The sequence below is a fragment of the Glycine soja genome, chromosome 15 (assembly GCF_004193775.1).
Source record: "Glycine soja cultivar W05 chromosome 15, ASM419377v2, whole genome shotgun sequence".
Classification (NCBI taxonomy): Eukaryota; Viridiplantae; Streptophyta; class Magnoliopsida; order Fabales; family Fabaceae; genus Glycine; species Glycine soja.
This window is the reverse complement of record NC_041016.1, coordinates 22,853,404-22,878,276: the sequence shown is the minus strand read 5'-3', so window position 1 is coordinate 22,878,276 and position 24,873 is coordinate 22,853,404. Positions and strand designations below refer to the sequence as shown.

General features: G+C 34.6%; 1 protein-coding gene, 2 long non-coding RNA genes and 1 pseudogene across 3 annotated transcripts; 3 read left to right on the top strand and 1 right to left on the bottom strand.

Moving 5' to 3' along the window:
- Nucleotides 1-2,205: 2,205 nt before the first annotated feature.
- On the top strand, nucleotides 2,206-6,215 carry LOC114386509. Its single transcript, XR_003661099.1, has 2 exons — nucleotides 2,206-2,301; nucleotides 6,123-6,215. It is a non-coding gene; the product is annotated as an uncharacterized LOC114386509 (long non-coding RNA).
- Nucleotides 6,216-12,025: 5,810 nt separating this feature from the next.
- On the top strand, nucleotides 12,026-13,258 carry LOC114386507 (annotated as a pseudogene).
- A 2,365-nt stretch (nucleotides 13,259-15,623) lies between these two features.
- Nucleotides 15,624-18,363, top strand: LOC114385965. The gene is made up of 3 exons (XM_028345988.1): nucleotides 15,624-17,739; nucleotides 17,903-18,189; nucleotides 18,307-18,363. The coding sequence occupies exons 1-3, from the start codon at nucleotides 15,624-15,626 to the stop codon at nucleotides 18,361-18,363; spliced, it is 2,460 nt and encodes an 819-aa protein (XP_028201789.1).
- A 2,006-nt stretch (nucleotides 18,364-20,369) lies between these two features.
- On the bottom strand, nucleotides 20,370-21,264 carry LOC114386508. Its single transcript, XR_003661098.1, has 3 exons — nucleotides 21,187-21,264; nucleotides 20,500-20,555; nucleotides 20,370-20,402 (listed from the first exon to the last, which is right to left on the bottom strand). It is a non-coding gene; the product is annotated as an uncharacterized LOC114386508 (long non-coding RNA).
- Between the last annotated feature and the right edge of the window lie 3,609 nt (nucleotides 21,265-24,873).

Below are 24,873 nucleotides of genomic sequence, written 5' to 3'. Positions count from 1 at the left end.
TTGGAAAACCCGAATCTAGATCTTTATTGAAGCCATAGATTTAAAGATATGGGAAGCCATTGAATTTGATCCCTTTATTCCTACAATGGTAGAGAGAAAAACAACTATAAAAAAAAACTTAGAGAAGAAGAAGATGATGATTTCAGATTTTGTGAAGAGATTCAATAAGTTTCTGAGAAACAAAAGAAATCAAAGGAAATCAAACATCAATCCAAAGAAGAAGGAAGAAGATTTCTCCTTAACCCCAAAATGCTATGAATGCGATCTACCTGGGCACATGAGATTCAATTGTCCTGTCTTTAAAAGAAGAATGGAAAAATCCGACAAGAGGAATTTCAAAGAAAAGAAAGAAAAGAAAGCATACATTACTTGGGAAGATAATGACATAAATTCTTCAAGTGATCCAGAAAATAAAATCATAAATCTGGGTCTCATGTTGAAAGACTATGAAAGTGGAGAAGAACAAGGTTGATACATTGATAGCGGTTGCTCCAAACACATGGCGAGAGACGTATCAAAGTTTATTCATATTTTTCCCAAAGATAGTGAATATGTAATCTATGGAGATAACAAACAAAGGCCACTTAATCAACAAGCCCAACAAGTGATATCAAATGATACCAACAGGTCACTTGTCTTTGATTGATTACTTTTGATTATTTTTGCCTATGATTGTTAACTTTGGATTGAGTTTTTTATGATTGTTCTTGATTGAGTTTTGATTGTCTTTAATTATTGAGTTTTTGATGATTTTTCTTGATTCAGTTTTGATTGTCTTTGATGATTGTTTTTGATGATTATTTCTGCTTGAGTTTTTGATTGTCTTTGAAAAGGTAATGTCTTCTAACTATGAGATGACTTATCTATTTCTTTTGATGAACTTCAAGATGCATTCAATGACTTGCATAAAGAATCTATTAAACTTTTCAAATTAGTTTCATATTTTAAGAAAATTATTTCAAATTTAGAAAAGGAAATTTTGAAATTGAAATTTGAAATTTGAATTTGAAAATTGAAATTTGAAATTTGAATTTGAAAATTGAAATTTGAAAGTTAAATTTGAAAATTGAAATTTGAAATTTGAAATTAAAATTTGGAAGTTGGAAGTGGAAGTGATTGGAAGTTGAAAGTTGGAAATGGAAGTTGGAAGTGGAAGTTACTGGAAGTTGAAGTTGGAAGTGGAAGTTGGAAGTTGGAAGTTGGAAGTTGGAAGTTGGAAGTGGAAGTTACTGGAAGTTGAAGTTGGAAGTTACTAGAAGTTGAAGTTGGAAGTTGGAATTTGAAATTTGAAATTTGAAATTTGAAATTTGAAATTTGAAATTTGAAAATATAAATTATTATGCATAGTTAGTTGATTGTTAATTTAATTAATTTAATTTGAAATGTTTGATGATTGATTGTATTTGTTTGTGTTTGAAGGTTATGTTGATTATTGATTACTTTTGATGATTTTTTTATTATTATATATTTTAATTGTTTTATAGTGGATATGTATTTTTGTGGGTGCAAAATAGTTTGTTTTAATGCCTTTTGGTATCACTTGACTCTCATACATTGCAACAAATGGTTTTCTCCTCTCTGCTCATGATTTGTTTTTGATGTTGACAAAGGGGAAGAGATAAATAAAAGATAAGAGAGTAAGGGAAATTATCTATTGTTTATGAGACAGCTTTTTATATATGAAATCTTCAACTGTCTCATATAAGCAATCATTGCAAAACCAAGGGGGAGTAAACTATATACAAATAGATATTTTTTTGTTGTTGTTGCTCCTAACCTATAGGTGGTTGTCATCATCAAAAAAGGGGAGAATGTAAATCATGCAGGTTTTGATGACACTACTAGAAAAATGGCATTTTACGACACGGGAACTACGACGGTTATTGGGGAACCGCCTTAAAAAGATGTGCGGTGGCTTTTATTGGGGAACCGCCTTAGAATGTGCTTTTTCAATTAAATTTACGACGGGTTTAATATAAAAACCGTCTTAATCTGTTTGGGTTAATAAATCCTTTCGCGCTTCCTCCTCTTTCCCCTTTCGCGCTTCCTCCTCTTGCCCTTTCACCCTAGTCTCGCTTCAAACCCTTTCGAACCCTTACACGAACCTCTCGCTGAACCTCTCGCTTCACCCTAGTCTCGCTTCTAAGCTGTCAGCACCTTTTGCCCTGTGAACACTTTCTTTCTGCTGCAAAGTGAACCTTTTAAAGGTTCAAAGAACCTCCCCCGCCGCCGCCGTGGAACCGTAGCCTCAGCTCCCTCGCCGCCTTTCGCCGGAGTATCACCCCAACGTCGTCGTCACTGGTGAGTTGTTCTTTCTCGTTACCACTTGCCCCTAAATGTTCTTCTTACTCAGAAATTAGGGAACATTTTGCACACAAGCCTCACTTCACTTTCAAAATCATCCTCTGTCTTGTTCGATTTCTCCCCAAACCTAATTTCTCGTTCAATGCCATGGTTTTGAAAATTTCAATAAGAAAGTTCCAGAAGTCAAATTTCTATGCTGCATCTTATTTGCTTTCACAGGTTTTGAACTGCAGATGGCAACTTACTATTTTATTTATCTCTAACCCATTTAAGGAGTAAACTAAAAACAATGGGAACATAAAGAGAACAGATTTTGAGTACAAAAATGAGACGAAGAAATAACAACAATAATCAATTTACTAGGATTTGCTAATTCTACCCACTTAATGGACTGGATACAGATTTAGTATTTACCTGTGAAAAATGTTGTGCTGTGCCTTTTCTATTTTTGTTTTTTGCCTTAATAGCTTCCTCCCCTTTTTGTGATTTGAGTGTGTAAAGTTTCTGATGAAGGTAGACTCCACTTTCTCCAATAGAAAGTTAACCTAAAATCAGATGAAACAGATAGCATCACAAAGATGGTTGGGGATGTTAAGGATTAAGGAAGGATAACACTATTTCAAGCCTTAATATGTAACTGTGAATGACTACAAAAGTTTTTAGATAACAGATTCATTTTAAAATGATGGCAAGCTATTTTTCTAGATCAGAGTATGGAAACCGGACATTAACCACAAATCACAATTACAAACAAATAAGAAGAAAGGTGCACAATAGTCATAATAAAGGAACACTGCCAAATATGTATATCTTAAGAGCAGTATGAGTTCAGAGAAAGCATCTTTATATGGTTATTTAGTGAAATAAATTTGTCTTGTCTATCCATTTTAAACTTTAGAAAATGCATCAATGAATCTATGAAGTTCTGAGAAAGTATCTTTATATGGTCACATTATCTGTAAATTATAAATTTGTGTCCTCTTTTTAAGATTAAAATGCCTAGGTCTATAAATAGAGATTCTTGAGATGAGAAAAATTACCCCACTTGACCACTCAAGCTGAGAGAGGGGTCATGTGAAGATGAATAAAATATTAAAGAAGCTCCTCTACGTAATATATCTCCTTCTTTTACATATATATATCTTGATACACAAAAAAAAAAACCATCACAAGAAGTAAAAGGAAGAAATAATCATGATTGAAGCTGTGAATATAGCAAACATATGATTCAAACTAACCTCATCAGAACTGCCCACATAGGAGTTATCCACTACTGTTATGTATGCTGCAGATGCTGCCCTTGATGTATGCTTTTCCAAGAAAAAAATGAAGTTAAACAAAACTGTCATAATTCTGTTTCTAAACAGAACGATGTTTATTTTGTTTAAAATGCCATCAGTTGAATTTAAATTGTGAAGAATGTAACGAATAAAACTGAAGTTTCTACAGTACTTGGTATACTTCTAACCTTTTCGTACTTCTTCATGATCTTGGAAAATGCTGAGAGGTTCATAAAACTGTCGCATCCATTTGTATAAATACAAAGGCACATGGCAAAATGGCTTTTAGAAATGGAAGAACATTTGGCTTTATTAGTAATTATAAGGTCCATGAAATCTTTGTTTATTACCTGTAATCTTTGAGATGGAGGAGTTTCTGATAGAACTCAACAAACACAAGTCTCAGTTGCTCTTCAACTTTTCTCAGCTCTTCTTTGCTGAAGCTCAATTCATTATCACTGGAATCAGTAAAAGCTTTTTTAATTGTTGATATTGGAGATTGAGGAACATTATCAACCTTTACGTGTTGTAGGATTTCCAAGGGATCTTTTGTGATGTAATTATTGTTTGCTTCTGCTTGCTCCTCATGATGAGTATTTCTATTGGCCTGTTGAAGAGCATTATCTTCAGGTCCAACCATAGAATCTTTTTGCTGATGACTTTCATCCATAGTCTCTTCAGGTGAGGAGATAATCTGTTTCAATCCTATAGATTCAAGTCAAACTCAGTCTTCTAGACAATATTTATTATAGATAAATTAATTCTACCGATTAACAGCATCTAATTTGCTACTATGAGTGTCAGTGAGTTATTTTGAATGAAAATCACAGATATTCACATGTGCATGGCAACATAGAAAAACATATAATGAGTGTACATTTATTTGACTTAATGTGGCCTCAAATACATTGTGATCCTATTCCTATATCTTTTTTTCTCAATCCTCCCAACATAAAAAGCATTTAGTTGATGCACATTTCTCAAATTTTGCCTCTAAAAGCTTGCAAGTCCTCCCAATAGTAGAACTATGTGCTTAAATAACTATAAAACTATTGTTTGAATTTTGTATTTACATGTATATGGACTTTTCACCTTTACCCTTAGTGCAACCAAGGCCTCCATTTGTTTACTCAAAAGGGTTACTTCATGCTGGGCTGCTTCCACCTGATCCTTGTAAAATGCATTGACCTTGTTGAGCTCTTCATCAAGCTTCTGAAAGAGTCTTGCCTCAACCTCTCCTCCTTCTTCATCGAACTTCTGAAAGTTGGTCTTATATAACTGTCTGGAACCATCTTGTTCTAATGTTTTTACTTCTATAGCTTGGTCCTCAATATCCCCCTCTCTCTGATGATTGCTACCTTGCAAGTGTATTCCACTAAATGCCCTTTCAAGTCTGAGCCTGTGATGCAAAGACCTATTGTGTGTAGCTTGCTTGCTGTTTTTTTTATCTCTTTCAATATTCTTTTGAGGCCTTCATAGTCCATGTACTCAAAAGTGGGTAGAATTAGCAAATCCTAGTAAATTATCCATTCTTTTGAGACGAAGAAATAACAACAATAATCAATTTCCAAAAAATGAAATCTGCAAATGTATGTAGTGAAAATGATAGACACAGATTTAGAAGATGATTGATGATACCTATCTAGGAAACTTGTATTTAACTTTTGTTGGTATTTACTTGTATGTTTTGTTTGAGACACTTGTGACCTTTTATTGTTAATTATGAACATCATGAATTTTGAGTAATTTTTATTTGCTTCAGTGCTTCAGTGTGCTTCAGTATATGGTAGTGTGCTTCATTGCTGCCCAAATAATCATCACTTGTTCAGTGAAAGAATTAGACATGTATTTTCTAGTAGTGCCTGCACCTCTTGCCATGTGATGCTTTGTAATTTTTGTTTCAGTCAATTGAGGATAAGTATAAGTTGACCCTTATGGCCTTATCTAAAAAACATAGTGTTTTGGTTTGTCTAGTTTTGTGGTTCACCTCACACCCTTCGTGGTGTGGTTGTTCATATGTTTACATGCAAGAAGTAATGATGTTGAAGCTGCTAAAATTACCATGTGAAAGAAACTCTTCTCAATAACAAGACTTGAACTGAAGACCATTAGTCCAACTCAACATCATCGTTAACTTATATAGCAAACCAGTCGTTAGAGTTGCTAAAATGGTTTATGATTTTTTTAATGATGTCAATATATCATGGAATGATTACTTATTAAATTAAAAGTAAAAGGTACAGCTGATTAAAGACTCATGAATTTTGCCTTGTGTTGATTTTGGTTCCCTGTATGCAGCTAATTTGAACCAAACCTTTTTGTGACTATGTTGTGAAGCTCTCCATAGTTATTAGAGAATGAAAATTTTTTTAATTTAAATTAATAGATAATGGATGCAATCCTTTAGTTGAATTGTTTGCATTAGACTCCATTTAATTAATTTGTATTGTCTTCCAAATATTGTGTTTCGCTTATCTTTATCTGTTTGTATTCAACATTTTGATGAGGATAATTACAAGTTCGTACACTGATATATAGGGCTTTCTTAACAACATTTTGATGAGGATGATGAAGGGAGAAGGAACCATCAGGTAGCAGAGATTGAAGTTAGAACATCTTTTTTGCTGACCACAAAAGACCATAACCATTTTCCTCTAACCATCCTAGGCCACTCGTAAGTTTGTCTCTACTCTGCATTTGATTACTAGTATTTATTGTTCTCACAAGTAATTAAGTAATTAATAGTATTTTGGTTTAATTTCATTTTGATCTCTCTTTACTATGTTATATTTAATGGAACCGTTGATGTAACAACAAAATGGTGATGTGGATGTGTAATAGAGGGTCAAGTTGTAATTTCTGTCAAATATTGAATATTAAGTTAAAAAATGAACTAAAATTACAATTAAAGAATTACTAGCTGATGTTCCATTTTTAATGGCTAATTCTGATAACTGATCAAAAGCTCCAGGCCTTATGATGAATATCCGTAAGCTCCTTAGTGGACCTTTATCCTTCTGCACCTTGTATATAGCTCCTAACCCACTCTCAAGAGAGGAGATACAACTTCTCAAAACTCTAACTGATTCCTTTTTGCTACTATTATGTGTATATTTGACATTTGTTGTTAAGAGTTAAGATATTTAGTTCACAAGACATTTTGTACCATTTAGGTATTTGGTATTTGGTTGGAACTTTTGTTTGTTACCCATTTTGCACTTTATTAGTATATTTGTTATATTATTAAAGTTAGTCAATTATTAACAAGTAATAACTCAAAAGAAAAATAAAAAAAGAAGTGCATAAGTGAACCTCATTCACCTGTATACTTAGCTCTGAAAATTTCCTGAATTTGCTTGAATTATTAGTATTTTTCACGTTTCTTTGTTAAAGAAATGCATAAGTGATCCATTAGTGGCCATATAGTTCCAGTGTCTACGCTTTTCTATGAATCCCAGCTAGTCCTTTAAGTCCCTATACCCAAGGGTTTTGTCCTATAAATTTTGATGCATTTGCACTCTCAATTTCCTTGGATGCCATTTGGTATATATAGATTTTTTTTTTTACTTCTACGTTTAGGATAAGATTCTTTTGTAAATGGGGTAATGACACGGGCCTAAGAAGTTAAAAGAAGAAGAAAAAGGCGTATGATCCTTTCAATTTAGTCATTGACACATTTTTTTAGGAAATTAATTACATTTGACACATTGTTGCTATGATATTTTGCAAATGTATTTTTAGCTATGAAGTGGCATAATTGAGTTCTTTTGTGATTTTAATTTGAGCTTTGTTTGATTATTGATAATGAGGAATGGAGTGCACCAAGAATTTTCCTAGCATCTTTCCTCTTTTTTCCTTTCTCTTCTGACTTCTCTTATCTTCCTTCCTGTTTCTTCGTCATTTTCTACTAATGTTACATTTTATTGTTAACTTAAAACTAACTCTTATAAAAGTATGATGGAAAAAATTACCAAAAAATATACGAAGAAAAAATAATAAAAGTATATTATACCATACTAGGAGAAAGAGGTATTCCCTACATCTTCTACATATTTTAAATAAAATAAAAGAAAAGGAAAAAAAGATTTAGAAGTTAAAAAATAAGACTAATAAAAAGTAATTAACAACATAAAAGTAGTGAGTAACTATTAAAAGAGAGTAATAAAAGTTTAAAAACTAAAACAGAATATAATTATCTAAATTTTGTGAACACCAACAAATAATATTTCATTTATTAATAGTATAGATATCACAAAACATGTTTAAAACACGTTACATATTGTATGGCTGGTAGAAATGCTGAGAAATATTAGTTTGTGTAGTAATTGACATTACACTTCCTTCTCTTTTTTTTACATCTTCCTGTTGTCTATTAGAACAATTAATTTGTTATGAAAATTTTAATGGGTTGATAATGGCTTTCTTCTTACCGGAATACATGCACGGTTGTATTTGCACTTCTTAATCATTTAATGCAGTTGGATATTTTGAACTTAAATTCAAGAACATTGATTAAATTAGAATAATTTTGTGCTAATTGATTTACACGCACGATAGAAATAACAAGTTATTTTGAGTACAAAATAAGTTAATTCAACCTTGTAAAGGGGGTTTTTAGGATGATGCCTCTGTGTGTGTAGCATCAATGTGTGCATTTGTTTGTTTGCCGACTGGATTGTGGGAATAATACTGGATCATATGTCTTGGCCCATTTCCGTTTTCAGCATAGGTATGGAAACTAAATGTGTTCAATTAAATTTGTTGGCTTCACATCTTGAATAAACATGAACAAACATCCCCAGAAATATATAAAAAAAAGAACCCCAAAAAAAGATCTTGTAAAATTTGAGTTTATCGTTTATGATAAAAATGAAAAAAAATGTTAAAAAACTTAAATAAGATATTGAAACTGCAATAAAGTAAAACCAATGGTCAGTTTAGTTAAGTTTATTTTTTTTAATAAAATAAGTAAATTTTCAGTTTTCTAATGTACTTGCCAAAGCTGTTTTTACTTAACCTCCACTACTATGACTGAGCCACAACACAGAAAGATGGCGATGCTGGGTTGGTTCTAACGAGGAAAGTTTGGATGTTAAGATTTATTGTTCATCTCACCTAGTCAATGAATTGCTAATAACAATTTCACCAATGCGTGGTGAATTTGCAAGTCATAATTCTTTTGCATATCATCTTTGTGTTTGATGAATTGCCTCAATTGATTGGACTAGATAACAGATTAATTAATTTTACTTGTCTCTTGGTTCTGATTTCATATGCAATTACTGCATTGATAATATTGGTTGGAGTTACATAGTATCGCTGACAATAAATACTAAATAAAAACAAAACAAATGAAGAAAGAAATTGAGAAACTAAGCACAATAAACTCAGTAATAACAGCTGTAGAGACCAGAGAAAATTAATTGTAGGTAGAAAATTAAGGCATATCACACATGTCATATACTATAATCGTATTAGTATTATACTATTATATGTCACTAACTATATGCAGGTAACACGAGGAGACCAAGAAAAACAAAAGTACGGGGTAAGGGGACACAAACTGAGAAAAAGAAATATAAGGTCTCATCTAGTGTTATCCTTATAATACAGTAGGAAGTTTTATTGAATATTTTTAAGGTCTCACCTAGTCTAGGAACGTTCAGCTTCATTTTCTTTTTGTGCTTCACATGCTCAGGTTTCTGACAAAAAGAGTGTCATCTATAAATTGTTTAATTTTTTTTAGATAAGCCTTTATTTGATACAAATTGTTCTGTTTATTTTCTTTCTTTTTCAATGTACATATAACCTGTAGTTGTGTTTCATTATTTGATCAGAAACTTTGTTTTTGTCCCTTCATTTTTAATGGAAGGCTACTAGAAAGATTCATTGTATTCAAGTAAAAAGCATAAATTCTTTACATTTTTATATATGTACGAGAGTTCATACCCTTTTAATTCAAGATTTTACACGTTTGGACTATCTGTACTTGAGAATACTGGAGGCCTTCAGAGAACTCATTGACAATCACTGAACAAACAACAACTGTAAGCACGGTTAGTTATGTTTTATGCTTCACTTTACTTCAAAAATTATATTAATAATATGATTGAAGAATGTTTTAAAAGTATTTTATAATGTCATGTTATTAAACTCTTAGATATTTCATGATTTAATTAAGTTTATGGTCGAATTGGTTATTTTCTAATGACATTTCTTGTAAAACTGATTTTTTAATAAAAATGATTTTTTATATAACGATTCTATTTCATTTTATTAAATAATTTTTTTAATAATAATTTACATGTAATTACAATTAAAACGTGTAATTATTAGTAAAAAAAAATCTGTTTTTGTATTCTCCCGGCAGTGTCTAAAGATAAGCTCCGTCTTTTCATACCATGAGTCAACTTCTCAATCCCTTGAAACAACCTAAGTGGATAACAATCTTATCATATTTTGTTTCCTTGTATTCTCTCTCTTGATTGTTGTACTTGTACCATGACTTTGACATATATAGAACATATGTTAAAGTTGAAAAGGAAACATTAAAGGAAATAATCTGAATATTATTGCTTGACATTGAAATACAATCATGAGTCTTCTACTATTCTTATATAGGCCATTGATAATCAAGAATAACTGAAAATAGGGAAATAAAATCTCCTAATTTTCTGGTAATCAATCTCTGTTCTTAATCAATGTTAATTATATGAAACCATTCCGTCCTAAATTAATTTCATATTTACAACAGTTATCTTCATTAATTTCTCTACTTAATATCATATAGCCAGTACCTTCAATGCTTGAATTGTTCCTTCTTTTTCTTCCTATGGCTGCTGAAACTCCTTCCACCAATCCACTCATTGAGCTAGCTATAGTGTCATCCCTTCCCACCAACATGAGGGGACTTGGCTTTCACGTCTGGTGGTGTTTTGGTTGTCTTTATTTAACTTCAATTAACATTCATATTTGTGCCTTAAACCCAATGGGGCCATGGGGCCACTTAAAGTTCTCTGTTGATAACTAATTAGCTTGTGATCTTTCTTATCTACTAATTAGTCCTAACCACTGGATCAGTATGTATAAATGAGGGTCTGTGTGGAGGAACAGAAAAAGGAAATAGTTTGGATAAAATAGATTTTAGGTCTCTCAATTCCTAGTCAAAATTAGTCTCAATCATTATGCTTTAAAAATGATGATTTTGACACTTGGGAGATAACAATATTTCTTAAAGTTTGATTCTCAAGTTTGTATATATGAAATAGTGTGTTGGGAGAAGTAAACTCTTAAAATAAATTTTTATATTTTAGAGATGATTCTCTCATTCTTATGAAGGAGATATACTAGAAAAAAAATGATTTTTATTTTTTTATTTTTTATTATGAAACTTAAGAATTAAGATACCAGGATGAGGGACAAAAGTCATTAATTATTAAAAAAAAATACAAGAATCAAGATTATTATTTTTAAAATATAAAAAAAACTAATTTTGATATATAAAGAAATCCAGGGGATATAATACACATTCTATCCAAATATTTTGTTAAACCCCAGGGGCACAATGTTTCGTCTTTCCTCAACAGTTATAAATTGCTAATGATATTATTTGTCTTGAATTGGTTCCTGTGGCTAGCATATCTCTGCAACTTGTGCAACCATTTGGTAATTCAATTAAGAATATATAATATACTTTAAATTTACTAGGATGCATAAAAAACCCTGTGACTTGTCTGACCAAGACTTGCCAAATTTTTTTATCATGCATTACAAAAACCAGCCATTTGTTTTTATTTTTTGGATTTCTATTCTTTCCAAATGAAGGCCTAACAGATAAATTGCATGTCTAATTTCCCCTTGTTATTAGAGAAATAAGAAATTATAAGCTTTTGCTTTGACTTTTGAACATATTTTACACTCTTTGCAGGTTGCTTTTTATCTTGGAAGACCAGAGGAGTTCAAAATAACAGTGTCGCGGTAAGTAATTGCTCGTACATTTCCTTGGTAATTAGGTCTCTTATTGCGTATTGTTGCCATCATTTTTGAGGCCTTGTCTGGCTTGCATCACAATTGAAAGAAATTAGTTTGATGGTTAAAATGGTATACCTTTTGTCTTCATTATTACTCGAATTACATTTAGAAAGACCTATTAATAATTACTTATTTGAGTTTATCATATCACATAAATACTTATTTAAACGTCTGGGAGAGTATTGTACGAAAGTAACATAAGAATTGACTTAAAAGTTAAATACTTTTGGTTGAATATGTTTGTCATTTGATATAGAAGAGAGAAAGAAAATATCTGTCAATTAAACAATTTATTAGTAATATTTTTTTTGTAGCATTCCATTTTTATTTTTTTTTTGGAATTGTTTGCACAATGTTTCGTCTTTCCCCAACAGTTATAAATTGCTAATGATATTATTTGTCTTGAATTGGTTTGGAATGTTTAAATGTGCACCCTAAGTTTGAAATGTGATTCATTTGCGACCTCACCATAGCCTTCTACCTCTATTATGTTGCCACCCATTACTTCCACCTCCTTCCCAGCCCTCTCTCTTTCTTGGCATGGCCAATCTACTAGGCTGTCCAAGGTTGCATCCTTACTGGAGTTTGGGTCATTGCCCATGAGTGTGGCCACCATGCATTCAGTGACTACCAGTTGCTTGATGATATTTTTGGCCTTGTCCTCCACTCCGGTCTCCTAGTCCCATACTTTTCATGGAAATACAGCCATCGCCGTCACCACTCCAACACTGGTTCTCTTGAGCGAGATGAAGTATTTGTGCCAAAGCAGAAGTCCTGTATCAAGTGGTACTCTAAATACCTTAACAATCCTCCAGGCAGAGTCCTCACTCTTGCTGTCACCCTCACACTTGGTTGGCCCTTGTACTTGGCTTTAAATGTTTCTGGAAGGCCTTATGATAGATTTGCTTACCACTATGACCCATATGGTCCCATTTACTCTGATCGTGAACGACTTCAAATATATATATCAGATGCAGGAGTACTTGCAGTATGCTATGGCCTTTTCCGTCTTGCCATGGCAAAAGGACTTGCCTGGGTGGTGTGTGTTTATGGAGTTCCATTGCTAGTGGTCAATGGGTTTTCGGTGTTGATTACATTCTTGCAGCATACTCAACCTGCATTGCCACATTACACTTCCTCTGAGTGGGACTGGTTGAGAGGAGCTTTAGCAACAGTGGATAGAGATTATGGAATCCTGAATAAGGTCTTCCACAATATTACAGACACTCATGTAGCACATCACTTGTTCTCCACAATGCCACATTATCATGCAATGGAGGCTACAAAGGCAATAAAACCCATTTTGGGAGAGTATTATCGGTTTGATGAGACTCCATTTGTCAAGGCAATGTGGAGAGAGGCAAGAGAGTGTATTTATGTGGAGCCAGATCAAAGTACCGAGAGCAAAGGTGTATTTTGGTACAACAATAAGTTGTGATGATTAATGTAGCCGAGGCTTCTTTGAACTTCCCTTGTGACTGTTTAGTAGCATGGTTGCTTATTGGGAATAATTTTGTTGAACCCTGATGTTGGTAGTAAGTATCTAGACAGTTGCATAGCGGTTTTGTTTACAGAATAAGATATAGCCTCTCTGAACAGTTTGATTATTGCACCATGGTTTGCAATCGGTGCATGTCGACCAAGTTTCTCAAGATTGTGGAGAAGCTTATTCTTGTTCCAATTCTTGAATCCAAGTTGTTACCGTATTCTGTTATTATTGACTTAGAATCCTTAACCTTTTCTGTTGTTTTCTCATGATCGTCACTCGCAAATGAATCACATTTCAAACTTAGGGTGCAGATTAATCACATTTCTATAATTAGGACAGGAGGCTGCTATGTTTGGTTTGGAAAAGATAAGAGGGAGCATATACATATATATGTGTGTGTGTGAGAGAGAGAATTAGGTCATTTAGTCATTGATGTAGTTGGAGATAAACTGCTATTTGTGTATGACTTGGACCTGTGAGTTCATTAATTAATGTGCATTGTGCAAAGCCTTTAATGAAGAGCTCTTCAGCCTTTTTATTAGTTATTTTATTTCTTATTTTGGAGAAATTATTCCGTAGTCATGCATGGTATAGCAGTCATTAATTTTCAAACAATCAAATTGTTATTGGATACAAAGATACTTTAACTTCTTTTCATATATAGTAATTCATATTTTGAAAGCCTTAAATCTCACTATAAGTTTCGTTCTTATTCATGCAATAATTCATATTGTGGGGCTACAATAAGGGGTTGGCTGTTCTCCACTGCTACAACACTACTCTTACTGTGGTCTTACAAGCTTTGCTATGATGCAGGTGTTACTGTTAAGGTGTGTGGTGACTGTTAAGGATAGCAATATAGTTGATACACTTCCATTTAGCATACTGTCATCTCATTGAAAGTTGCATCCCCGACAACAAAGATTTCCTTACTATCATCGTTCGAGGTGTGTATGTGATTCTCACACTTATGTGCTTAAGTATTATAGGCAATGGTTGACATGTTACTATTCTTTAGTAGTACATTGTAATTCATTGAGTGAGCCATAGTTCCCCGTTTGAGATTGAATACAACGATTAATACGGACAGTTTGGATTAATTATTGTATTCAATCTTGAATTGTCCGTTTGGACAGTTTGGGAAGACAAATTGTTTTTACTTCATTTTGACTTATAAGTTAAGTATGTTGTGTTATTTTTGACTAAATTTCGAGCAATGCATCTTGCTTTGTTCTCTGGGTGAATACATGATAGGCGTGAATTGATGTCACCCCTTTCATTTTGTGTACTTGGAGATCAAAGCGAAATGCTGCCGAAATTTTGTCAAAATTAACATAACCGTCTTAACTTGTTTGTTTGAATGAAGTAAAAAATTGTCTTTCCGAATGGGGTAGGGTCATACCTTTTTTATGAAAAAGAGAGGTTGATATGCATATCGGTTAATGTGCGGGCTATGGTAGTACACCAAAATGGATCGAAGTTGGATGACAAGACCACGCATAAGTGACGAGTATGACAATGGAGTTGAAGATTTCTTGCAATTTGCCAAACATAATGCAACACCCATTGGTGGACTATAGTTATGTCCATGTGTTAATTGTTTGAATGGACGACGACAATCTTTGGATGACATTAGAACACATCTTATATGTGATGGTATCAGTCCAAATTATACGAAATGGATTTGGCATGGTGAATTACCACAAATGTCATCAAGCCCTCCGACTGCTCCAGTTGACGAAGAAGTTGGTGATCGTATAGAAGACATGCTACGTGATCTTGGACAAGAGGGTTTTAGGCAAGCATATTCACCTTACTATGAAAGCTTAGATACTGATTCTATGACTCCATTGTATATGGGATGCACAAAGTACACACGGTTATCAGCGGTCTTAGGTTTGGTGAATTGGAAAGCAAGATTTGGGTGGAGTGACAAAAGCTTCAACAAATTACTTTTGTTATTGAAGAATATGCTTCCTGTAGATAACACATTACCCAAGAACCATTACGAGGCAAAGAACATATTATGCCCTGTGGGTATGGAATACCACAAAATACATGCTTGCCCTAATGATTGTATTTTGTATAGACATCAATTTGCTGAAATGCGCAACTGCCCTACATGTGGAGCGTCACGTTACAAAGTGAAGTCTGATGAAAGCAGTGTTGATGGAAGCACATACAAAGATTGTCCATCAAAAGTGTGTTGGTATCTTCCAGTAATACCAAGGTTTAAGCGATTGTTTGCTAATGCACAAGACGCAAAAAACCTAACATGGCATGCTGATGGGAGGATTAAAGATGGATTGCTCCGTCATCCTGCTGATTCTCCTCAATGGAAGTCAATTGATGAGTTGTATCTGGAATTTGGACAAGATCCCAGAAACCTAAGGGTTGGTCTCGCCTCCGATGGAATGAATCCTTTTGGGAACTTGAGCTGCAACCACAGTTCCTGACCTATTTTGCTGATGATTTACAACCTTCCTCCTTGGTTGTGCATCAAACGGAAGTACATAATGATGTGTATGATGATAGCCGGTCCCAGACAGCCAGGAAATGACATTCATGTGTATCTTGCTCCATTGATTGAAGACCTCAGGAAATTGTGGGTAGAAGGGGTTGATGTGTATGACAGGAATGCTCAGGAGACATTCAGGTTGCGTGTAATGATTTTTTGCACCATTAACGACTTTCCGACATATGGGAATTTGAGTAGATATAGCGTCAAAGGCCACCACGCATGTCCTATATGTGAGAAAGACACAAGTTACCTCCAATTAAAGCATAGGAAGAAGACAGTGTATACAAGACATCGAAGATTTTTAAAAGCTTTTCACCTATACAGGCGAATGAAGAAGGCATTTAATGGCACATCTGAGTTTGAAAGTGCACCGATTCCTTTGTCAGGTCATGAAGTTTTTGATCGGGTGAAGAACATCGTCACTATATATGGGAAGACACAAAAAAAGGATGGGTCCCACAACCAGCTTTGGAAGAAAAAGTCTATATTTTTTTATCTGCCTTACTGGTGTCATTTAGATGTGAGACATTGTTTAGATGTTATGCATGTTGAGAAAAATGTATGTGATAGTCTAGTTGGGACACTGCTAAACATTAAAGGCAAGACAAAAGATGGTTTGAAATGCCGTCAAGATTTAGTAGAGATGGGCATACGACAACAGTTGCACCCAGTTTCAAAAGGTGTTCGAACTTATTTGCCGCCCGCATCTCATACAATGTCAAAGACTGAGAAAAAAAGCTTTTGTCATTGTCTGAAAAATGTCAAAGTCCCACAAGGATACTCTTCAAATATAAAGAGCCTTGTATCTGTGAGTGATATGAAATTGGTTGGCTTGAAGTCTCATGAATGTCACGTTTTAATGCAACAATTATTGCCTATAGCCATCCGGGTTATATTGCCTGACAAAGTAAGGATTGCAATAACTAGATTGTGTTTTTTCTTCAATGCCATCTGCAGCAAAGTAATCGACCCAAAACAATTGGATGATTTGGAAAATGAGGCTTCCATTATCAATTGTCAATTGGAGATGTATTTTCCACCTGCATTTTTTGACATAATGGTTCACTTGGTTGTTCATCTAGTTCGAGAAATACGGTTGTGCAGGCCCGTTTATCTGCATTGGATGTATCCGGTTGAGCGGTACATGAAGGTATTGAAAGGTTATACGAAAAATCAATATCGCCCAGAAGCAAGCATTGTTGAAAGGTATGTGGCTGAAGAAGCCATTGAGTTTTGTTCTGAGTATATTGAAAATGGTTCACCTGTTGGTCTTCCTGAAAGTCGTCACGAGTCCACCCGACAAGGCAGGGGTACACGAGGATTCAATGTTGTAACCATGGATCGGGAACAGGTCTCACAAGCGCATTTATATGTACTAAACAACACTGCTGAAGTTATACCATACTTAGATGCTCACAAGGAATATGTTGCAGCTTGTCACCCAAACATGAATATGATGCGCGTGTTGCAGGAGCACAATAGGAGTTTCATTAATTGGTTTAGAAAAACAATTTTTGGAATTAACACTGCTTCTAAGACATTAACAATGTTAGCTGTTGGGTCTAATCTTAATGTCCTTACTTGGAAGGGGTATGATATCAACAATTATTCATTTTACACAAAATTGCAGGATGATCACAGTGTTGTACAAAACAGTGGAGTCACCATTGATGCTCATTCGGACCACTTTAGTAGTGTAGTGGATAACCATCCTATTCGAGCATTCATGCCTTATTATGGACAAATCAAGGAAATTTGGGAGCTTGATTATGGTGAATTTAGAGTGCCTGTTTTCAAGTGCCAATGGGTTAATGGAAATGCAGGTGTCCGACAAGACAAAATGGGGTTTACTTTGGTTGACCTTCAAAGGATTGGATATAATGACGAGCCATTCATCCTGGCAGCACAAGCAAGACAGGTGTTCTATGTTGAAGATCCCAACGACTCAAGATGGTCAGTTGTTCTTCAGGGGAAAACAATTGGTATCTCTCCCGATATTGATGCTTCAACCCTTGATGTTAACGACATGCCGACCTTCTCCACAGAAATGCCTCCCGTAAATGATGAAAATGAGGAGGATGATGTATATGCAAATCGTATCGATCATGATGAAGGTTTATGGGAAAATACATCTACTTGAATGCGGTATATAACACCATTTTGTTTACCTTATCCATTGTCATTTTAAATTTCTTATTATTTGTATTTCATTACTATTTGATACGTTTATGTTGTGGTAATTTAGTTGGCTTAATTTATTTCCGTATTTCTATGCAGGCATGACAACACCCCCGAGGTCCCCTCCACGACCAGATTCTCCTACGGAAACCACAAAAAAGAAGACTAGACAAACTACCAGGATGCGAAGGTTGACTGCCAAAAGCTTAGATCAACCACGACCAACTGTCCACATCAACCCTTCTACTGGTAGAGGATCTGGCCCTCATAAAGAAAAATTTCATAGTTACCTGGGGGTAGTGGCACGGGAGAAAATCCCTATCGTTCATACAACTTGGAAGGATGTCCCAGAAACTCTAAAAGTTCTTGTATGGGATGACATTTTGGTAAGTACGCTAAACTAGTAACTAGATATTTATTATTAGAGTAACTTATTCAGCAGTATTTAGAAGTAACATGTAACTAGATATTTTGAACTCTTCTCTTAATTAATATGATTATAGAAAAGTGATGTAATTGAGTCTATGCAATTCGAGGCATCCAACTTCATTGATATGTGAAAATGAGAACGAATTAGATTTGCACATGGAGAGGAATTACTTTTTTTTAAATGCATATCAACATTATGATCATATGGTGTTAATTATGATACAAAAATGAGAACGAGTCTCCCCTCCTGTGACAATATAGGATTATCTACCCACTGTGGGAAATTCATTATATAGTTTACATACTTCAAGCTATGTATACACGAGTTTAAGAGATTATTATTCTTCAAAGACAAGTAATTTTATATGAATTCATTTTGGGTGGGCATTTAATATGAACTAGCAATAGGCATTACACATCTGTGTGAAAAAGAGTTGTCTCTTAGCTGGTACTTAGTACTCATAGCTTTTATTAGCGGGGATAGATAGTCATAAAGGGGAATTCTGGTATGGACATTTCACCTTAGCATTTTAGAAAGGGCCCCAAGTAAGGTATGCACATGACACACACGTTAGAAAAGACTTGGTCTGTTACGGCGAGTTAAGTGAAACTGTATTTGTGGTTGTTGAATCTGTTGTGGCATATTCATCTTCATCTAGGATAAGTGTCCAAACCCTTTTCCTTGGATGGCCAATCTAGCTACCAATCTTAGGTCTGGAGAGGTTTGATGTAGTTAGAATTAGAGAATCAATTACATTAAGAGGTCATCACCATGAGTCTATGCAGTTCGAGGAACTGGTCAAGATTCATTAAGAGGTCATCACCATGAGTCAAGTATTTATTCAATTTTATTTATGTGAAAATGGGTGGGGGGGGAGGGTAAGAACAAGCAACAAGTATTTATTGAATTTCATTTATGTGAAAATGAGGGGAAAAAGCTAACCATCAATGAACATAAATAGGTAAGCTCTGTAAAACAAAAATTATAAAATCTGTATCAATGATAAGTTTGGACAGTGAAACACTACTTAAGACTCAAAGTAAACTAGGTTATTATAGTATGTAATACAATAATGGTTATCAAACATGAGACACAAAAGTGAAACAGAATCAAACATAGGTCTAGAGTACATTATTCACACTAAGATTTTTAAAATTGCACAATACCTTTCTTTCTCCAATAATCAAACATAGGTTAAGATTCTTAAAATTGATTGTCAAAATACATCACAAAAAACTATGATTCCATTACAACTTATAATAGAGCTCAATGCAAGTGCTAGAATACAAGTGATGAATCAAAATACATCACCAAAAGAATTAGGAAACAAAATGAATCTGGAAAATTTTTTTCCCCTCCAAAAAATAATACAAGTGCTAGACTTGCTTGCATTTGTTTTTTTCCTTTTGATGAATAAACTATGATTCCATTACAAATTATAATAGAGCTCAATGCAAGTGAGCATACATAATAGGGGACACTGAACATACAAACAAACCTAATCTACTGTCAATAAAATCATTGACAAATTCTAACTAAGAAGAAAAAGACTATAACATATTGAGTCGAAAACATTAAGTTTAACAGTGCAGATATTGGGATGAGGCAAACACTTTTTAAACATCAGGGTAAAAACTCTGAGATTAAACTACCAGCGGTCACGTAAATCAATTTCTCATCTTGATGAATCTTGACCATTGGCTTCCAGCATTTCACGCAACTCTGTTGTTGTAACGTGCTTTTTGAGATCGTCCTTCAAATCCCAGAGTTCTTTGCTCTGGGTCTCCATTTTCTTCTCCAGATCACATGCTTCCCCTGATTTCACTAACATTGCACTGCCCACAGACACATCTCCCTTGGCCTTAGCAACTTTTGATTGCCGCTCACTATCAACATCCTTCCCCCGTTTTTTCCCCAGATGGAAGTTTGTTGTTGTGTGGATTCTTTACCCTCCTCAGTCTCAATTTTTGTATCACTACCACCTGAAAAGAATGCAGTGAGCAAGAAATCAATTCTTAAAACTACAGTGAAAATAAAGAGATTCAAACAACCACAACGGCAATAAAAACCAGACTTTCTTAAAAATATCAATCACCCTTTTTAGCGAAGTCACTGACAGCTGATTGGTCAGAAGATGAGAGATTGTTGTGTTGGATGCCAAAGAGTTTCCTAGTATTTATTACAACATTGACAGTCAGGCATATATAAGCAAGAAAAACAGAAGATAAATAGTCATAATGCTACCCAAATTACACCAAATATATACCTCCACTTCCAAAGAAACCAGGCTTCGTCGGAGTGTTTGTTAGTGGTGCAGATGGCCTAACAAGAGAGTTCCAAACAGATTAGACCAAAAGCAGGCATAAAAAATTATTTATTAGCAGAGTATAGACAAGGAAAGTACAACATGAAGGACAATCATAGCGTAGGAAGCAATGATTGCAGACCTGCATCTTATCCATTCTAGAACGCACCATACTTCTAATCACCAAATTCCAAAGGAAACAGGGCTCCAAGGGATACCACCAATGTAACCATTAGGCCACTATAGGAATGTTTTCAGACACCAAATTCTCAAGACCCAGATCATTCTACAACACTTAAAACTGATATCCAACTAGTCTGTGTTAGCATCTATAAAACTGTAATCTTAAATGGCAATAATAAAAGCTCTTGTGCTTTTGTCTATTCTCTTGACAATTACACCACAATCCTAAACAAAAATAAACAGTAGATAGGAGTTCTAGAAAAAGGGCTGTTAGTAGAGGTTAAATGCAATGCACAAACTATCAGGCATTCAGGCCTCATCAATACATTATAGGGTACAAACCATACTCCACTGGAGCTCACAGAACTCTGTTGGTTAAATTTTTTGGATTTTCCTTAAGTCATTTTCCAAACACAAGCAACTGAAAATAGAGAAAATGTTTCAAGCAGAGCAGGTCAATATTACCTTTCAAAACCCATGTTCAATGGAGTACTCAATTGGCTGAAGCTTGAGACTGACAATGGACTATTACTTTATGTGGGACCTGAGTGTTTGAAGCAATGCAGCAGTTTTAGCCCATGCAAATCGCTCTAGAGACTTGTTAGGCTCAAATATGTTGGCTAGCTGCTGCTATAAAGTAAGAAAATAGGAGACTTTCGTTGCTCAACCCAAACCCTCTAGTCTTGCTTCCGTGTACCACCTAATATACACATGCTGTTGCAAATATTGGATGTTTATTTGGCTGTTGCTTTCATCAAAGTAGCATATAAATTAGTACGAAAATGAAGGGGTTCCATACTAATCATTCATTCAAAACAAAATGCATGTGATTATTTTAGAACAGGGACATGAATTAATAGTTAGTTTTTCCAAAAGCATCACTTGCAATCCACACTTAAGTTATTACTTACTTTCTATATATCCAAAACAAAATGCATGTGATTATTATTTTATTGAAAGGCTTAATTATGTTTATAGTCTTTAAAATTTAGGGTGAATCCAATTCTGGTTCTCAAATTTTAAAAGAAAAAATATCTTAATCTCGCATATGACTGTGCATTGTATTAAGGCCATCTCATACTATGACTGTGCATTGTATTAGGGAAAAATGCTTCCATATATGTAGTTTTTAGTAATGTACAGCAGTAAGGTACACCAGACTGTTTTGTCAACTTTTTATAAGCAGCTTGCAACCTTCTACTGACTGGTATATATATTATTTAATTGCGGTGGAAATGTGGTCTATGCAGTAACAAATTTAACTTTGTCTATTTATTATTTTAGGCCAAATTTGACATACTTGAAGGTTTAACCGCGAAGAAGAAGGTTATGTCCACCGTTGGGACCAGATGGAGGCAATTTAAGTCCTCCCTGACGACCAGATATGTATATGCTGAGAATGACGATGAACAAAATAAGGATCCATCTGCTAAGTATGGTATTGATCGAAATACATGGGAAGAATTTTCAAAGACTCGATAGACCCCTACTTGGAAGGTTTAAATTTCAATCTTTTTACAGAACATTTTAGTTACGTAATTTAGTTGTTAATGTCAAACATGTTTGAGTTGTATTTGAAAATGCTGACAGGGAATACGCAAAAAGTCACAGGAAATTCAAAAATTCAATGAATCTCCCCATGTACTCTCTCGTGGAGGCTACGATGTGCTTGAAAAAAAATTAATGGCCGAGAAAACAAAGTCAAGACTGAATGAAGGTGACAATAGTCAAAATGCAGATATGGTCGTCGACCCTCCATCCCCTATTGCGAGACATGAGAAATGGAAAAAGGCTAGGACAAACAAATTTGGACAAATGACATCTGCAGCAGCTCAAGAAATCGCAAACAAAATTGTAAGTTTAATATATGCCACAATTATAAATTGTAATTTGTAACCATAACCACAAGTTAATTTGTTGTTAATGTCATAGGATGAATTACAAGGACAAGCTAAACAGGGAGCTTTTGTCCCACATGGTCGTCAAGACATCCTAAACACTGCCATTGGTCGTCCAGAGCATCCTGGACGTGTTCCTGTCAGTGGACATGGTGTGACCATAACCAGCTACTTTAGACATGCTTCCTGTGGGTCCCACAGTTCTTCGCCTGCGATCACCGCCGAAAGATTGGTTGAAATCATACAAACTATAAAGCAAGAGGTGAAGAAAGAGGTAGAAGACGAGAACAAAGACCGTATGGACAAGATGAAAATGGAGTTGGATGCGATCAAGAGTGAATTATCCCAAATTCATACGCAACAGTCAGCTCCCCCAAGACCGTCTAACCCTGACGTATTTGTTGCACGTGTTAGCACGAAAGAGAGTTGTGCTAAAGTTGCTAATAATGTTGTTGGTAGCGAGCGGTCTACATTTGATACATGTAGTATGGGCTTCTACATTGTTTGTGGTGACAGTACACAGCTGGTGGCAGGGGGAAAGGTCTTTGGAGTAGGTGGCACGATACACATTGTTGCTTATGGAGATGATGTAGTAAGGGTGTGTGTTGACACTGTATACGATGCTAAAGCCATTGTCCCGTTACCCACTTCAGAGATTCAGTATGTCAGGGACGCCGTGAACTCATTCATTGGATGGCCCAGACATCTAGTGAAACCTTTATCTTATGTAAGTAATATAATAATCCCCCTGCCAAATTGTCATTTGAATACACACTTGTAATATTTGTTAAGTTGTTGATTAAATTTAATACTTATTTTCTTGTACCACTTAGGATTCTGACCTTAATGTGCGGAAGCCAGTTGAACATAGTAGTGATGCAAAACTTGCAGGTGAATCCGATCCATTGGGAGAGTTGATGAAGATATTGTTTTATGTGTACCAGAATCCAGTGGAAGTGCCGTGGGAGGCTCACCAATTTGGACTTCCTGAGATTGGGGCAAAATTTTACATCACACATGCAGATCTAGCGGAAATAATATCAGGTGACAAGTGTTTAAACATAGCGATACTACAATTGTGGGCCATGTAAGTCATTTTCCTGCAACCTTTATGTTTGATTACTTGATAACCATTATTTTTAAATCTAAAACATTTAAAATAATCATGACTTGTTTTCCAAATAGATTTATGAATGAGTGCGGTAGAAGCAAAGCTGATCAGTCACTATATGGTTTGCTGGAGCCTCAATCTATACAAAATGCTAAGGAAAGACGTCAACAATGCCAACAATACATTGAAACATGGGTCAAGGAATCACAAAGGCAGTTGTATTTAGGAGCTTACTTGCATCAGTAAGTTCAATTGTTCTTCGAATTTAAGTTTTTTTTGTTGTTGTACAATTCTGTTATTATAATTGTCCAATTCAAGGCACATTGGCAACTATTTGTTCTCCACCCAAGGGAAAACACGGTCGTTTGGTTTTGTTCTCTGAGGAAGAAGCCTGATATTAGCATCAAAGGCGCAATTAACAGGTTCTATTCAAATATACAAATCATGGCATCCTTTAGTTGGTAATTGTTGTTACATATACAGCAAAAATGGTTGTCATATATATGCTATTTTTTTAAACTAGTGCAATGAAGACAATAACCAGTTCTTTTGAAGGCATGTCTAATCAAGGTGCACCTCGGTGGGTTGAACCCAAGGTAATCAGTACTTGTTTGTAATGAACCGTTTGTACATCTTTAAGTGTTGAATGTTAAGTAACCATTAAAAATGTTATATGTAGACTAATGTGTAAAGTGGAGGGTTTGAGTGCGGATATTATGTCATGCACTGGATGTGGTGCATCGTGACTGCCGGTTTGAAGGACGACTGGCACAAGGTAAACATAATGCATGGAGATACAATTGTAACTTTGGTTAATATTTGTTAAGTTACTAATAATTTTATCTAATGTTAATTTTGTAGTGGTTTTCTGATGGCTCATCGTTAGACGTGGAGGTCATCACAACAATTCGACAGAAATGGGCAACTTACTTTTTATCTTTTAGGAAAAGCAGTTGCTAAATTTGATTTTTATTATGTACAAATACATTTTTCCTGTGGTTTCATCAAAGAATTAGAACAATTATGGCTACAACTTTGTATGTTGGATACATTAGAGGATCATTAATTCAAAAAAGGGTATTCAATTTGCATGGACTTATATATGTAGGATGCATGTCATTTGATGCTATTGTTCAGATTTCA